General features: G+C 62.5%; 2 protein-coding genes across 2 annotated transcripts in view; both read left to right on the top strand.

Moving 5' to 3' along the window:
- Positions 1 to 5,007, top strand: part of ABCA2 (ATP-binding cassette, sub-family A (ABC1), member 2) — a 28,961-nt gene extending 23,954 nt beyond the window's left edge. Inside the window, 13 exon segments of the mRNA XM_009890297.1 lie at positions 5 to 36; positions 250 to 373; positions 1,272 to 1,404; positions 1,565 to 1,682; positions 1,827 to 2,005; positions 2,322 to 2,463; positions 2,812 to 2,946; positions 3,161 to 3,264; positions 3,486 to 3,578; positions 3,847 to 3,949; positions 4,109 to 4,246; positions 4,508 to 4,714; positions 4,972 to 5,007. Of these exon segments, the coding sequence (XP_009888599.1) occupies positions 5 to 36; positions 250 to 373; positions 1,272 to 1,404; positions 1,565 to 1,682; positions 1,827 to 2,005; positions 2,322 to 2,463; positions 2,812 to 2,946; positions 3,161 to 3,264; positions 3,486 to 3,578; positions 3,847 to 3,949; positions 4,109 to 4,246; positions 4,508 to 4,714; positions 4,972 to 5,007 (1,544 nt within the window).
- A 3,028-nt stretch (positions 5,008 to 8,035) lies between these two features.
- On the top strand, positions 8,036 to 10,698 carry CLIC3 (chloride intracellular channel 3). The gene is made up of 6 exons (XM_009890296.1): positions 8,036 to 8,071; positions 8,874 to 8,983; positions 9,291 to 9,416; positions 9,538 to 9,644; positions 9,977 to 10,152; positions 10,537 to 10,698. The coding sequence occupies exons 1-6, from the start codon at positions 8,036 to 8,038 to the stop codon at positions 10,696 to 10,698; spliced, it is 717 nt and encodes a 238-aa protein (XP_009888598.1).
- The last annotated feature ends 3,151 nt before the right edge of the window (positions 10,699 to 13,849 follow it).

Genomic DNA, 13,849 nt, shown 5'->3' with positions numbered 1-13,849 from the left:
GCCGCATTCCTCCTGCAGCTCTTTGAGCACGACAAGGTATGGGATTCACAGCTCTGTCTGGGTCCACCAGGAAGGGAGAAGCTGCTACTGGGTGGTGGGACAGCTCAGGTTGGGAGGGACCTCAAGAGGTCTCTGCTCCAAAATCCTGCTCCCAGCAGGGCCAGCTATGAGACCAGACTGATCCTACCATGCATTCACAGTCCTCAGGGGTATTTCTGATGGTTGTGTCCTCTCTGCCCATCCCCACAGGATCTGAAGGTGGTGAATAGCTACCTGAAGAGCTGCTTCCTTGTATTCCCTAACTACAACCTGGGCCACGGCTTGATGGAGATGGCCTACAATGAGTACATCAACGAATACTATGCCAAGATCGGTATGGCCTCTCGTTCCCTCCCTCCCTTGCTCCAGGGCATGTGAGGCTTGGGGGGGACCATGGTGCTGGCACATCCCCTCTGCCTGCCCTGTGTGGCTTCCCAAGAGCCAGAGCAACCTGGAGCAAAAAGCCAGGGGAGATGAACTAGACTGGGGTGCGGGAAGAGACACATTTGAGGGTCATCCATGGTGTGGTGCTGGTGACGCTGAAAATGGTTCCTTGGGCCATCCCAAATAGCAGCCCTACAGGGAGAGGAGATTGCGAGCCCTGGCAGAGTTGTGTGTTTCTGCTGCTGTTGTCCACTGCCTGTAGTGGGGCCATGGCGGAGCCATGACGGGGCTGTGGTAGGCCATGGTGGAGCTGTGGTGGGGCTGTGGTGGAGCCATGGTGGAGCTGTGGTGGGCCATGGGGGGGCCATGCTGTGATATGAGCGATGAGGACTGCAAGGGTTCTTTCCTTCCAGACATGGTCTCTTGCTTGCAGGGCTGCGCTTCCCAGCCAAAATGGGCTTTTTTGCTGCTCGCAGCTTCAGTTTGGCCTCAAAAAGCTCTTGCTGCTCTCTGCTTCTCAAAAGCAGCTTCCATATGTAACCCAGGTGCTGCTGGCATCATGAGGGGCAATTTTGGGACAGTATCTGAGAAGTCCATCCAATACCCACTCTCAGTTGGGTTGATTCATCCTATTGAAGTTGAAAAGTTGTAAGATGACTTCAATAGCAGACGCACTGTGAATGTAAAGCCTTGTTGTGACCAGCCCTGGTGCCAGCAGCACCAACCAGCCCAGGCAGCTGCAGCAGGGGAGCAGGAGAGTGTCATTGTCACAGGCCAGCTCAAGACGTACGACCGGGTTGTCCCCATGGGAAGGTCCCCAGCTGCTCTCTCCTCTTCCCCCCACTCAGGGCAGTTTGATAAAATGAAATCGCCTTTTGAATGGGACATCGTGACGCGGGGGCTCGTTGCTATGACAATTGAAGGTTTTGTTGGCTTCTTCATCACCATCATGTGCCAGTACAACTTCTTCCGGAAGCCCCAGTGAGTGCAGCTGGGGAGCGTGGGACAGGCTAGGGGGCATTGGCTGTGGGGGCCGCCCCTCTGGTGGGTGCGAGCTGCGGAGCTGCCCATCCCTGGCAGGGATGTGGGCAGGCGACTCCTGTGCCTGCATCCTCACCCTGTCCTGTGCTCCCTCTGGCAGGCGACTGCCTGTGTCCACCAAACCCATCGAAGATGACATCGATGTGGCCAACGAGCGGCACCGTGTCTTGCGCGGCGACGCTGACAATGACATGCTGAAGATTGAAAACCTCACCAAGGTGCAGCAGCAGGATGGCAGCAGTTGGGGGTTGTGCCGGGGCTGCAAGGAGACACCTCAGAGCCATGCCAGCCGAGGGACGTAGGTTGGGGCTGGGGTCCAGGCACATTCCAGCAGGCTGAGCCCCCATCCCCTGCCCCACCAGGTGTACAAGTCCCGCAAGATCGGGCGCATCCTGGCCGTGGACCGGCTGTGCGTGGGTGTGCGGCCCGGGGAGTGCTTCGGGCTGCTGGGCGTCAATGGTGCGGGCAAGACGACCACCTTCAAGATGCTGACAGGGGACGAGAGCACCACGGGTGGAGAGGCCTTCATTAACGGGCACAGGTTGGGGGGCACAGGCTGGGTGGAAGGTGGGGACTGCCTGCTGTCCTGGGGGTGGGACGGACTCTACTTGGGGGTCTTTCAGCATGAAGCAGGGTGAGTCTGCCCATGTGGCTCCATGGGACTCTGCAGCCCTGTGTCCTGGTGGGCTGACCATCATCTGGGGGCTGGCAAGTGACACCAGCTGTTAGCCAAGGCTGCCCTTGTGCATTACCTGGTAAAATGCTCCAGTATAAAGGTGTGTGAAAGGGGGCTGAGCAACGGGGTGGTCCTGAAAAGCAATTCCTTCTCCCCACCGCGCCTCCATCCTCTCCTGCAGCATCCTGAAGGAGCTCCTGCAGGTCCAGCAAAGCTTGGGCTACTGCCCCCAGTTTGACGCACTCTTTGATGAGCTGACGGCCCAGGAGCACCTGGAGCTCTACACCCGCCTGCGTGGCATCCCCTGGAAGGACGAGGAGCGGGTAGGGCTGCGGGCAGGTGATTGCCAGCATCCAAAGGCTGACACTGTGCCTCGGGAATGGCATATCATTGAGCAGCAGTGAGGACTGAGCCAGTGCCGCTGTCCTCATAGCAGTGCCACCCCAGTGGTGTGCCCACATGGGGTGTTCGGATGGGGCACATGTGCTCACAGGCCCCCACTGACCCTCATGGCCATGCCAGGGACTGCTGTGGGGCTCCCCTTACTGCCACATTGCTTGTGGTCCCCTTGGCAGCCAGCCCATACCGCAGAGCCCAACTAGTTGCCCACTGCCACCTCTGCCAGTCCCATGGCCTGGGGGCTGGTGACAGCAGCCCCCCATGCCTTGCAGGTGGTCAAGTGGGCACTGAAGAAGCTGGAGCTGACCAAGTACGCCGACAAGCCTGCCAGCACCTACAGCGGAGGCAACAAGAGGAAGCTGTCCACAGCCATCGCACTGATCGGATACCCAGCCTTCATCTTCCTGGTGTGCCCTGGGCTCCAGCACCCTGCCCATGGGGTCCTCCTACCACCCACCGTGTCCCTGGGGCTGGCACTGGGCTAGGGTAGAGAAATGACCCTGGCTGGGAGCTGACTGTACCTGGCTCTGCCACCAGTGTCCTGGGGTGTGGAATGGTGAGAAAGGGGTGGCAGGGTCCCCCCGGGGGCTGACGTGTCTGAGGGTGCTGTCTGTCCTGCAGGATGAGCCCACTACAGGGATGGACCCCAAGGCACGGCGCTTCCTCTGGAACCTCATCCTGGATGTCATCAAAACGGGTCGCTCCGTGGTGCTCACGTCCCACAGGTCCGGGGCAGACTTCTGGCTGCACGTGTGATGCCTCTGGTCATGTGGGGTGCTGCGTGGGTGGGAGGGGGCTCTTTGGTCCCCAGAGGATGGCATTCAGCAGGGACATGGAGAGCAGAGGGAACCCAGGACACCCTCTGTTGCCTTCTCACATCCCTGGTGGTAGGGCCATGGCACTGTCCCCCCTTGCCTCCCTGCTGAAGCCTGCCCTGTGTCCCCAGCATGGAGGAGTGCGAGGCACTCTGCACCCGCCTGGCCATCATGGTGAATGGGCGGCTCAAGTGTCTTGGCAGCATCCAGCACCTGAAGAACCGGTAAGAGCCCAGTGGGGATCCAGCACCCCATGTACGCTGCAGGGTGGGAGGGAGCTGGACCCCCATGGCAGGGTGATGGCATGGCACCCACAGCAAGATCTCAGCTCTTAGTGTGGATGCTGCTTTGGAGGGTGGGCAGGGACGGGCTCACTAGGGTGGGTGCAGCAGCTGCCAGAGAACATCGTCCCATTCCATGGGGTCAGTCCTTCCCTGCAGAGGTGCAGGTCGGGGGGGGCAGGTCCTCATGGGTTCCTTTGTCCCCACACAGGTTTGGCGATGGCTACATGATCACGGTGCGCACCAAATCCAGCCTCAATGTCAAGGAGGTGGTCAGGTTCTTCAACCGCAACTTCCCCGAGGCTGTCCTTAAGGTGAGCTCCCAGCGGTGCTGGTGGCATCCCCTGCCATCCCCGGCCTCGGGGTGCAAGCAGCCTTCATCCCCCAAGGGACAGCTCTGTGGGACGCCCTTCAGGGTGACGGGAGGGGGTCAGGGAGTGAGGGCTTGGGTGTCACCTCCATGTCCCCTGCAGGAGCGGCACCACACGAAGGCTCAGTACCAGCTGAAGTCAGACCAGATCTCGCTGGCACAGGTCTTCAGCAAGATGGAGCAGGTGGTGGATGTGCTGGGCATCGAAGACTACTCCGTCAGCCAGACCACGCTGGACAACGTGAGACTGGGAACAGCATGGGTGGCTGGGTGGTTGTCCCCAAGGAGGGTGGCCATACCCAGAGGGGTGGCTGTGACGAAGCACCTGGCAGAAACCGCCTTTGGGACACAGTTGGAGCTAGGTGGGGGGCTCAGTGGCGGCCACAGCCTGGTGGGATGTGCTGGGGCCTTTCTCCAGTGGCACAGATGGCAGGCGAAGGGTGGCCAGGGGGTGAAGGTGCTTGTGGGGGTTCCTTGCAGCCTCCTGCCCCTTTCGCCACAGGTGTTTGTGAATTTTGCCAAGAAGCAAAGTGACAACCTGGAGCAGCAGGAGACCAGCCCCAGCTGTGCCCTGCAGTCGCCCCTGGAGCGAATGCTGAGCCTCCTGCGTCCCCGGGCTGCCCCCACAGAGCTGCGAGCCCTTGTGGTGGAGGAGCAGGAGGACCTGGAGACCGATGACGAAGGCCTCATCAGCTTTGAGGAGGAGAGGGTGAGACGTTGTCCCTGGATCTGGGTATCCCTGGTCCCAGCTCTGTCCCTGCCATGGGGCACCAGGGCTGGGTGCCATGGCACTGGCTCTCATCCAGGGAAGGGGACACGGTGGGACCAGGGAGGGACCAGAGGGGGCTCTCTGGGGAAGGCTGCTCTCCACCCCAGGCTGGATCCTGGCCCCAGCAGCACTGGGTGTGCTGGGCAGAGCGGGCAGCCCCTGCCCAGCCCCTGAATCCTGCCCGTCTCTGCCCGCAGGCTCAGCTCTCATTCAACACGGACACGCTGTGCTGAGACCCTGTGGGCAGCTACGTCGCCTGGCTGTGAAGCCACCAAACCCTTTTGGCCTCTCCTCTCCCTTCGCCCCATCGAGCGGAGCTGCCGCAGCTGGAGGCGCATGCCAGGGAGGACACGATGGGTGCAGCACCAGCCTGGACGGTTCCCATGAGCAGTGGCTCATGGGCCTGCCGAATGGCCTTTGTCCCCTTCAGCTCCGGGGCAGTGCTGCTGCGTGGTACTGGGGACCACTGGGCTGGCTTGTCCAGCCAGCACGTGCCAACAGACAGAGACTGTGAAGAGAAGGATGTGGCTTGGTGCCAGTGTCGCCGGCCCTGCACGCTTTGTGGTGGGGATGAGGCCTGTGAGTGGTGCCTTTGGTTGGACACCCATGTTCTGCCTGCCCTGGGGACCCCTGGCTGTGGGGACCCTCTTCCTCCTCCCCGGGCACTGGCACCACCCCAGCCCTGGCGCTGGGAGGGTGGGAGGAAGGATGGCTGCTTTTGCCTTGTTCCCATACCCCTGGCTTGGCGCTTGCCCCTGTCACTGTGGGGGGCTCAGGGGTCTGGCACTGTGAGGGCAGGAGCTCTGGTGCTTCATCCACAATTGGTTTCTGTCACCGATGACCTCCAGTCTGCCCGAGATGGGGCCCTGCGCCCCTCTGGTGTGTCCTGCGTGCCCACGCTGTTGCCAGATGGGAGGTCCGGCTACCCCGGCCCTGCCACGCTGGGCACTTGGCACTGGGCAGCGGCGCCACTGTAGAAGGACACGCGCTGGGGCAGAGGACTATTTCACAGGGTATTTCACATGCTGGCACCAGCTGTTTCTCCCCTCTGCCTGCAACCACATCCCTCCTCCCAGAGCCCCTCACCCTGCCTCCCGCCTGCCCTCACCAGCCGTTTCCCCCCCCATAGGGCATCACTGCAGCTGTGCCACCTTTCTGCTGTGTCCCCCTGCTTTTCCCCCTTGCCCTAGCACTCACTGCTCAGCGTCCGGACCTACACAGGAGCTGTTATTGTTGGGTGACTGGTGGTACTGGACAAGGGGTTCCTGCACCCCAGGATGGCTTTTGAAGCTAGCAGTGGGGTGGCCTTGAGGTATGAGGACAAGACATCCCAGCTGGGCACCAGTGTAACCTGGCAGCGGTGCCCGGCGTGGTGGGGAGGGCAGGATGGACTGTGGCAACGGGACCAGCAGCATCACTAGTGCTGGTAGTGTCACCAGGACCAGCAATGTCACCAGGGGCTGGCAGTGTCACCAGAGCTGGCAGCAGGCACCCCCTCAGCCAGCAGTGCCCCTCCTTTCTGCAGAGGGTCCTGCCACATTGCCACCATGGGGGGCCGTGCCCAGAGGCAGCGTGACTGCAGGGCCTGTGACGCCGACTCTGATCACCCACTCTGTGGGTGCCCCAGGCTTTCGCAGCACCCTGGGGTGGCTGTGCACAGTCCTCCCTCCTTGCCAGGGAGCGCCCAGGGCCAGGCTGCCCATGTGTGTCCCCACTGCCCCTTCTGCCTCCCTGGCATAGGCTTGGCTAGAGGCCCTGGGCTAGATCCTGCCTGTTGGCAAGCAGGCGGCACTAGGCACCCCAACTCACTGCCACGGGGCAGCACAGTGCATGGGGAGGTGGATTGGGACCAGCCTTGGCCCCACTCGAGGGCACAGGAGCAGGGACAGTCCCAGGTGGCAGCTGAACCTCCACTGTCCCCATGGCCCCTGGTCTCGCCAGTCCTGTATGCCACCTGCTATAGATTGTGATACAATATACAGTATTTTCAATAGGGGAAAAATTGGGGGGGGCATACTTGAAACTGGCTGGTCCTCAGGTGGGATGGATGGCACAGGTGGGCAGCCTCCACCTGGCTGCCCCCTGCTCCCTTGCTGGGCATGCTCTGCCTTCCCAGGTGGGCGCTGGGGGACAAGCCAGCTCGGGGTTAGCCCTTTGCCACCAGGGAGAGAGGGGATGGTGGCACCCTTGGTGCACCCCAGGGTGGGCATGGTGACCTGCACTGTGCCCTGGCCAGGGCTTTGTCCTCACCCTGCACCTGCTCAGCTGCCCTGGCCTCTGGGAGGGCACCGGCACCCCGGGCACATAGCTCCTCTCCCCCCAGCCCTCCCATCTGCAGAGCTTCCCCTACCCGCTGCCATGCCACCATCCTTGTGTCCCATGGCTTCCGATGGTCTATGGATATGCTTTTGTGCCCCCAGTGCAGTGTGCCCACACAGCCTAGGTGGCCACAGTGGCCTACCTGCCCTGGGCTTGGGGCTGTCAAGGCACAAACCCTGCTGGGGGCACCCCGAGGGTGGCAGCAAGGTGGGAGTGGGAGGGCATCGCCCCAGGGCAGGGGTGGCCGCTGCCTTAACACTATTTGCTTTGTTGAGTTTGGCCCCGCTTCCCGCCTCACCTCTCTCTGCACGTCCTTGGCCACCAGCTGCGGGCACAGCGCTGGTGCCATGCACAGCCCCTGGCATGGGGCACCCCAAGGGGTGGGGACACCTTGGAGGAGCCTGTACATTGCTAGCAAAAGAAACAAAAAAAAAAGATGAAATGTGAAAATAATGATCGTTTTAAATAAAAAATAATAACTGGAGCCAGCGAGGCTGCATGGTTGCTGGTAGGCAGGAGTGCCAGGGCTGGTGCCTGGGGAGGAAGGGACCAGGCTGGTCAAGGGCTGAGGAAGGGGTTCACCAGGGTGCCACAGGGTGGGGGTGCAGAAGCCTGCATGGGCAAAGGGAGCTGGGCACAACACAGGCCTGTACCCAGCACTTGGCATCTTCCAGGGTGGGTGGTGGGGCTGGCTGGGGACACGAAGCCCCCTCAGGGTGCAGGCAGCACAGGCAGGAGCTGTCACAGCTGGCAATGCTGCCAGCCACCGAGGCTGGCAGTAGCAGTGGTGGCCCCACGGCAGGGCGTCCCCGTCTGTGCCATGGGGCCAGGCGTGGGTGGGAGCGGGTGCACCCCAGGGAGGAATGTGGGCTGGGAGGGGCCGCAGCTCCAGCACCGGCACTCACACCACAGCCACCACTCCGCCAGCAGCCGCCACACAGCATGGCCGAGAAACCCCAAATCCAGCTCTTCGTCAAGGTGAGGGGGGTCATGGGGGCCTGAGGTGCCCAGGCCGGTGGGCACCTCTAGGTGCCACTCCAGCATTGCCGGGCTGGGGTGGCCCAGTTGCCCCTGCCCAGCACGGTGCACAGATGAGGGGCCCTGGGCAGGCAGTGGGCAGCTCGGGGCTCTCCTCCAGGGCACAGCATGCTGCTGCCTGCCCCACAGGCATGGGGGTGCTGTGGGTGCTCAACCCGGTGTGCCTCCCCAAACCAGGGCCCCCTGCCTAGCAGCCCAGCCACTGGCAGCATCTGCCTGCCTGCATCTGCCGGACCCTTCCCAGGCACCGCCTGGCAGGGGCAGTTTGTCCGGCTGTGCAGGGCAGGAGAGGGCCTGCCTGGGATCTTGCCTGGGGGTGACAGGGCCACCAGCATCGCCACCGCCTTCCACTGGCACAGTCCATGCCACGCTGGGCTGTCCCCTGCCACAACCACCACAGTGGTGCCACCGCTGCCTACAAGCCCCGTCCTCCTCAGCACTGCAGGGCTGGGGCAGCCTGGGGCCCCCTGGGGTGCCATGGCCAGTGCCTGCTGTGCCACGCAGGCTGCTGGGCTGGGGCACAGAGGCCCTGGGAGCAGGTGGGGGCCAGGGACTGGCACCCTGCCCCGTATAGCGGGTGCTACAGGCCACCCACACTTCTCACCGGCCCGTGGCCAGCCCAGGCTTGGCCAGGGAGAGGTGAAATGCACCATGCCGCCACCAGGGGTGCCCGGCCAGTGCTGCCCCCGCTGTGGCCATGCTGGGGCGAAGGGGTAGCTGAGCTCTCCCTCTCTGCCTGCAGGCAAGCGAAGATGGGGAGAGCGTGGGCCACTGCCCCTTCTGCCAGCGGCTCTTCATGGTGCTGCTGCTCAAAGGGGTGCCCTTCACCCTCACCACCGTGGATGTGAAGAGGTGAGTGGTGCCTCCCTCCCAAGGAAGGCACTCTGATGGGGGGTAGTGGGTCCCCAACACGTTAGACAGGGGCGGGAAGGGTGGGTACAGTGGGATGCACAGAGCCTGTTGTACTGGCCCAGCTGCCCACTGCTGCCTGAGGGATGTTGGTGGGCATTTTCCTGGGCAGAGCTGCCATGGGCACACACTGAGGCAGAAGTAGCCTGGGGGTACCACCTCATCCCTTTGCCCACAACACACACACGTGCAGTCCCCTGCAGAGCCCTGGGCACTGCCTGACATCAGCATCCATCCCCATCTCCCACAGGGCGCTGGATGTGCTGAAGGACTTCGCACCGGGTGCCCAGCTGCCTGTTTTGCTCTACAACAACGAGCCCAAGACTGACACTGTCACCATTGAGGACTTCCTGGAGGACAAGCTGCCCCCCCCCATGTCAGTAGCTGGCACTGCCCTGAGAGAGGGCAAGGGGCCAAAGAGGGGCAGGACAGGGTAAGGTGACGGGGTGTGGGGCCAGCCCCTGCTTCCTTCCTGAGCTGTACCCATGTCCCTGCAGGTTCCCCAGGCTGGTCCCGCAGTACAGGGAGTCGAGCCTGGCCGGGAATGACATCTTCCACAAGTTCTCCACCTTCATCAAGAACCCAGTGCCTGCCCAGGATGAGGGTGAGGAAGTGGCCCAGGGGAGTGGGGGGGATAGACACCCCATGCAACATCTCAGGTGTCATCATCCCAAAGCCAGGTCAGGTCACCCTGAGCCTTCCCAGCCCTCCCCTGCCCCAGGCCACATCTGGGTCCCTCCAGGCACTGTGCCTCCCCACACAGCTCACCATGGCCCTGCCAGGGCTCCCTTCGGAGGGCCAGGGCAGGTACCAGCCTGGGCAAGGCAGGGAGAGCGTGGGCAGGCACTGCCTGGGCACAGGGATGGGCTGGCAGAAGGCCACAGCAGAACTGTGGGGCCGTGCCCTGACCCAGAGGCACTGCTGCCCTCCCCGCAGCACTGCAGCGGAGCCTGCTGCGGGCCCTCCTGAAGCTTGACAAGTACCTGAGTGCCCCGCTGGAGTATGAGCTGGTCCACGACCCACACCTCCGGGCCTCCCGGCGCCACTTCCTCGACGGGGACCAGCTCACGTTAGCTGACTGCAACCTACTGCCCAAGCTCAACATCGTTCAGGTGAGCAGGGGCATCCCAGTGCCATGCCCTTCCCCTTGCCCTGGTTTCTCGATGCCACTAGCCCCATGCTCCCACCTTCCCCTGGGTGACTGCAGCAACCCCCCGCTCCTTTTGCCAACCCCTTTATCACCCTGGTGCCACCTGGCTCCCCCCTCCCCAGGCCCCCGGCCTAGCATGGTGCCTTCCCACAGATGTCACTCCCCTCCTCATCTGCTGCTGGGTGCCACCGCTCATCTTGTGCAGTGCCAGGCATGTCCCCTGGCCCTCTACCACCCTTCCTGGCTGGTTCCTGCCCATGAATGCTACTGCCTGGCTGCGGGGCCCACCTTGGCACACCACAGGCACACGGGGCTGGGCAAGGGCTCACCCTGTTTCTGCCCACAGGTTGTGTGCCAGCATTACCGCCGCTTCGGGATCCCCAAGGACCTGCAGGGTGTGTGGCGGTACCTCAACAGTGCCAGCGAAACCAAGGAGTTCAAATACACCTGCCCCAACAGCGAGGAGATCATACAAGCCTATCGCTCTGTAGTCCGGTTGCCGCAGTGAGCTGGGCAAATGCCCAGGTGGGTGCAGGGCCAGGGTCGGGCAGCAGGCCAGTGCCCGCCCCGGTCCTGCCACAACCACCAGAGTCCTGCCTGCACACACTCAGGAGGGCAGAGAGCATGCGCTCGGCCCCTGGCACCCAAATTCCCCCAGCTGGCACCCCTGCCTGTGGTGCCAGCAGCAATCTGCATCACACTGAGCCCACAAACACTTTCTCACCTCTTGTGCCACCCTTCCTGCCTGGGCAGGACCCCCTCAACATGCCCTGCAGTCCTCCAAGCATCCAAATGGATGCAAGGGGGCCACAGCCACGGGCACCATTTGTACCAAAGGTGGGCAAAGCTGAGGGCAAGGGCAGGCACTGGGGAGGAAAAGCTGCCCAGAACAGAGGGCTGCAGGGCACACAGAGGGCAGTGCACTGCAATGGGCATCCCGGCAGCCTACCTCAGAGGCACACTGTGCCCCCCACCAGGTGAGTGACCCCAGGCAGGGCTATGCCAGGGTAGCAGGCACCACAGGATGCCCCCGAGGCGCTGCACCAGTGAGGGGAATCTGCAGAGCCCTGGGAACAGAGCCAGGGGGCTGGCACAAGGGGTAGACACGGCCCAGCTCCCATCGCCCTGGGTGAGGGGAGTGGAAGCCACCACCCCTCCACAACCCACCCTTAGGAAGCTCTCAGGACCAGATTTGGGAGAGGGATGGGGGTGAAGCAGGGCAAGTCCAAGCCATGTATCAGAGCTCCCTGAAATCAATAAAAGCTTTGCAAGAGAGACAAGTGTGAGCCTGGAGTGACCAGCCCCAGCAGCTCTCCTCCCTCACAGGACTTCGCACTGGCTTCCCCATCCTCTCCCAGTGCCTGTTAAGGACTGGGCCCATTCTCCCAGCTCTCCAGGGAGCTGGGGAGGCTCCAACCACTCACCCGCCAGCCCCCTGGCACAAAGCTGGCAGGAAAGAGAACTCCTCTAAGCCCCTGACCCTCCAGGTTCAACTGAAATTAGCCACAGAGTTCCCGAGCAAGGGGAAGGCACAATGGACCAACACAGCTGCACTGCCCCAGTCCCCAGAGACCATCTGGCTAAAACCATCTTTACTGGCAATAAGTTAAGCACAGGCTATCTTTTTGTTACATAGCGATAAAAAATTCTTAAAAAAAACCCCACCAATTCATGGCAAGCGAGGTAGAGAGGTGGCCCCTGCCAGCAGGGAAGAGATGCAGAGAAAAAAGCCACCACTTCTGTCATCCCTGCCCCATCTGTCCCCCGCAAAGGCCCTGCCACTGCACCAGCTGAGGGTCTGCTGCCCGCTCAGGCCTGCCAGGTGCTGGCTCCAGCCCTCTGGGTCCTGCTTGCCACATCCACCTCTCTGGGCGCAAGGGGCTCAGCAGGCCCAGGGTGCAGTGAAACCTCCTCCACATGTGTGGTTGACAAGGCTCCGGTAGAACTGTCATCAGGGGACGGGACAGCAGAGGTCAGGAGTCCTCAAAGTCCACTCCAGATGGTGCCTTCTTGCTAGAAGGAGATGGAAGGAGCATCACAGCCCAAAGCCCCACACCCTGCTCCCATGCAGCTACGCAGCAGACACAGTGGACACTGGATCTCTCTGCAGTCCATCCCCAGCACTGGGCTGGGGAGTAGTAGTTACCTTTTGAAGCCAGGGTTAATGAGAGACTCTCCCGGGATCTTCCTCTTGGCTGGCAAAGCTGAGCCAGCACCCCTATTCTTCCTGGGACTGGGGCCTGCCTCGGCCAGGGACAGGCAGGATGGGGATTGCAAAAGGTCAGCCAGTTGCTTTGGCAGCCCTGCAAGCCGCTCCACACCCGGGGTGAGCCTCCAGCAGCCCAGCCAGGCTGGCCCAGCTTCTGTGGTGGGTGAGGAAGGGCCAAGCCCCCCACGAGGGTCTCCTCTCCCAAAGGAGCAGGGAGCCATGGACCTGCCACGGCCCCCAGTCTGGAAGAGCAGCCAGGCCTGACCTCCTCCAGGAGGCTAGCAAGCAACCTGCTTGGCAATGCCCAGCATTTGACCTGAGCGCAGAGCATCTCAGACACCCTGAGAGCCATTGCCCTGGCCCCTTCTGTGTCGGGAAGGGCGCCAGAACAGCGGGCTGGCTGACAGCAGCCACAGCTGAAGAGACTCACAGTGTCCTGGAGAGCACATGGACACAGGACCAGCAGCTTCCTAGGGAAGAGAAGGCAAACAAGCAGCTGGACCATGGGAAGTACCCCCTGGCAATTGCTCACCTGGCAGGAAGGGCTGCCGACTCTGGGCAGCGTTCTTCTCAGGGCTGCAGGAAGATGCCAGTGTCTCCACCACTGCTGAGACGAACCAGAGCTTGTGACAACATACCCCAATGCAGCATGCAGCACCCTAGGCTGCCCCAGCAAGCTCCCTCCCCTCCACAGCCGAACTGAGCCACCTCCTCCTCCCAACACTCCCACCCAGGCTGCCACTGCCCCAGCATCTTCCTAGACCCTTAAAATAGAGACCTCTGTAACGCGATTCCCATACACAGAGATGACTGTGGTGCTGGCCATAGGGACAAGGCTGCGTTTCTGCACTGAAACACAACACTGCATTCTCTGGTCCCATGCAGGTCCTCTTCTGCCCAAGGTGGTCAAGTGCAGACACTGGCCAGCTATGGGGAACTGGCCAGCCCAAACAGGAAAAAAGCAGCTGCACCTCTGCTGCCCAGCCCTCCTGGCCAGTTCACCCGGGGCCAGCGAGGAGAAACCATGTGGGGCAAGGCCAGGGAGGCACAAGCCTTCTCCCATTGCTGGCTGAGCGGGTAACTTGGGGCACCTTTGGGTGGGGAGGATGACACTGTGAAGGTGGCAGAGAGCTGCCTGCCCTCCTCCTGCCTTTAACCTCTTCCAACACCGCCTCCTCCCCGGACCTTCCAGGCGTCTCTCCAGGCTCTCGATGCACCCTGCCATGCCGAACACCAGTGCCTGGACCTGGCTCCTCGCCTCGGCGATGGGCAGCTTGAAGAGATCCAGGGCCGCGCACTGGGCCTCCTCCTGCAGCTGCAGCGTGGCCTTCCCCTCGCCCAGGCTGAGCGAGGCGGCCCCTCGTCCCAAGGCCTCCCTGTGCGGGCGAGTGCGGGGTGAGGGGAGCCCTCGGCCGAGGGACCGGCTCCCCGCGGCCGCGGCCCCCCCCCC

The sequence above is a fragment of the Charadrius vociferus genome, unplaced genomic scaffold (assembly GCF_000708025.1).
Source record: "Charadrius vociferus isolate BGI_N301 unplaced genomic scaffold, ASM70802v2 scaffold398, whole genome shotgun sequence".
Taxonomy (NCBI): Eukaryota; Metazoa; Chordata; class Aves; order Charadriiformes; family Charadriidae; genus Charadrius; species Charadrius vociferus.
Note: the sequence above shows the minus strand (reverse complement) of the source record. Positions and strands in the feature narration are given on the sequence as shown.

Bases quoted from the DNA above. Each gene is read 5' to 3' on its own strand.
- CLIC3 (XM_009890296.1), top strand. From the start codon at position 8,036: ATGGCCGAGAAACCCCAAATCCAGCTCTTCGTCAAG. The intron at 8,072-8,873 runs GTGAGGGGGGTC...CTCTGCCTGCAG, and splicing joins AAATCCAGCTCTTCGTCAAG to GCAAGCGAAGATGGGGAGAG. The intron at 9,417-9,537 runs GTCAGTAGCTGG...ATGTCCCTGCAG, and splicing joins GACAAGCTGCCCCCCCCCAT to GTTCCCCAGGCTGGTCCCGC.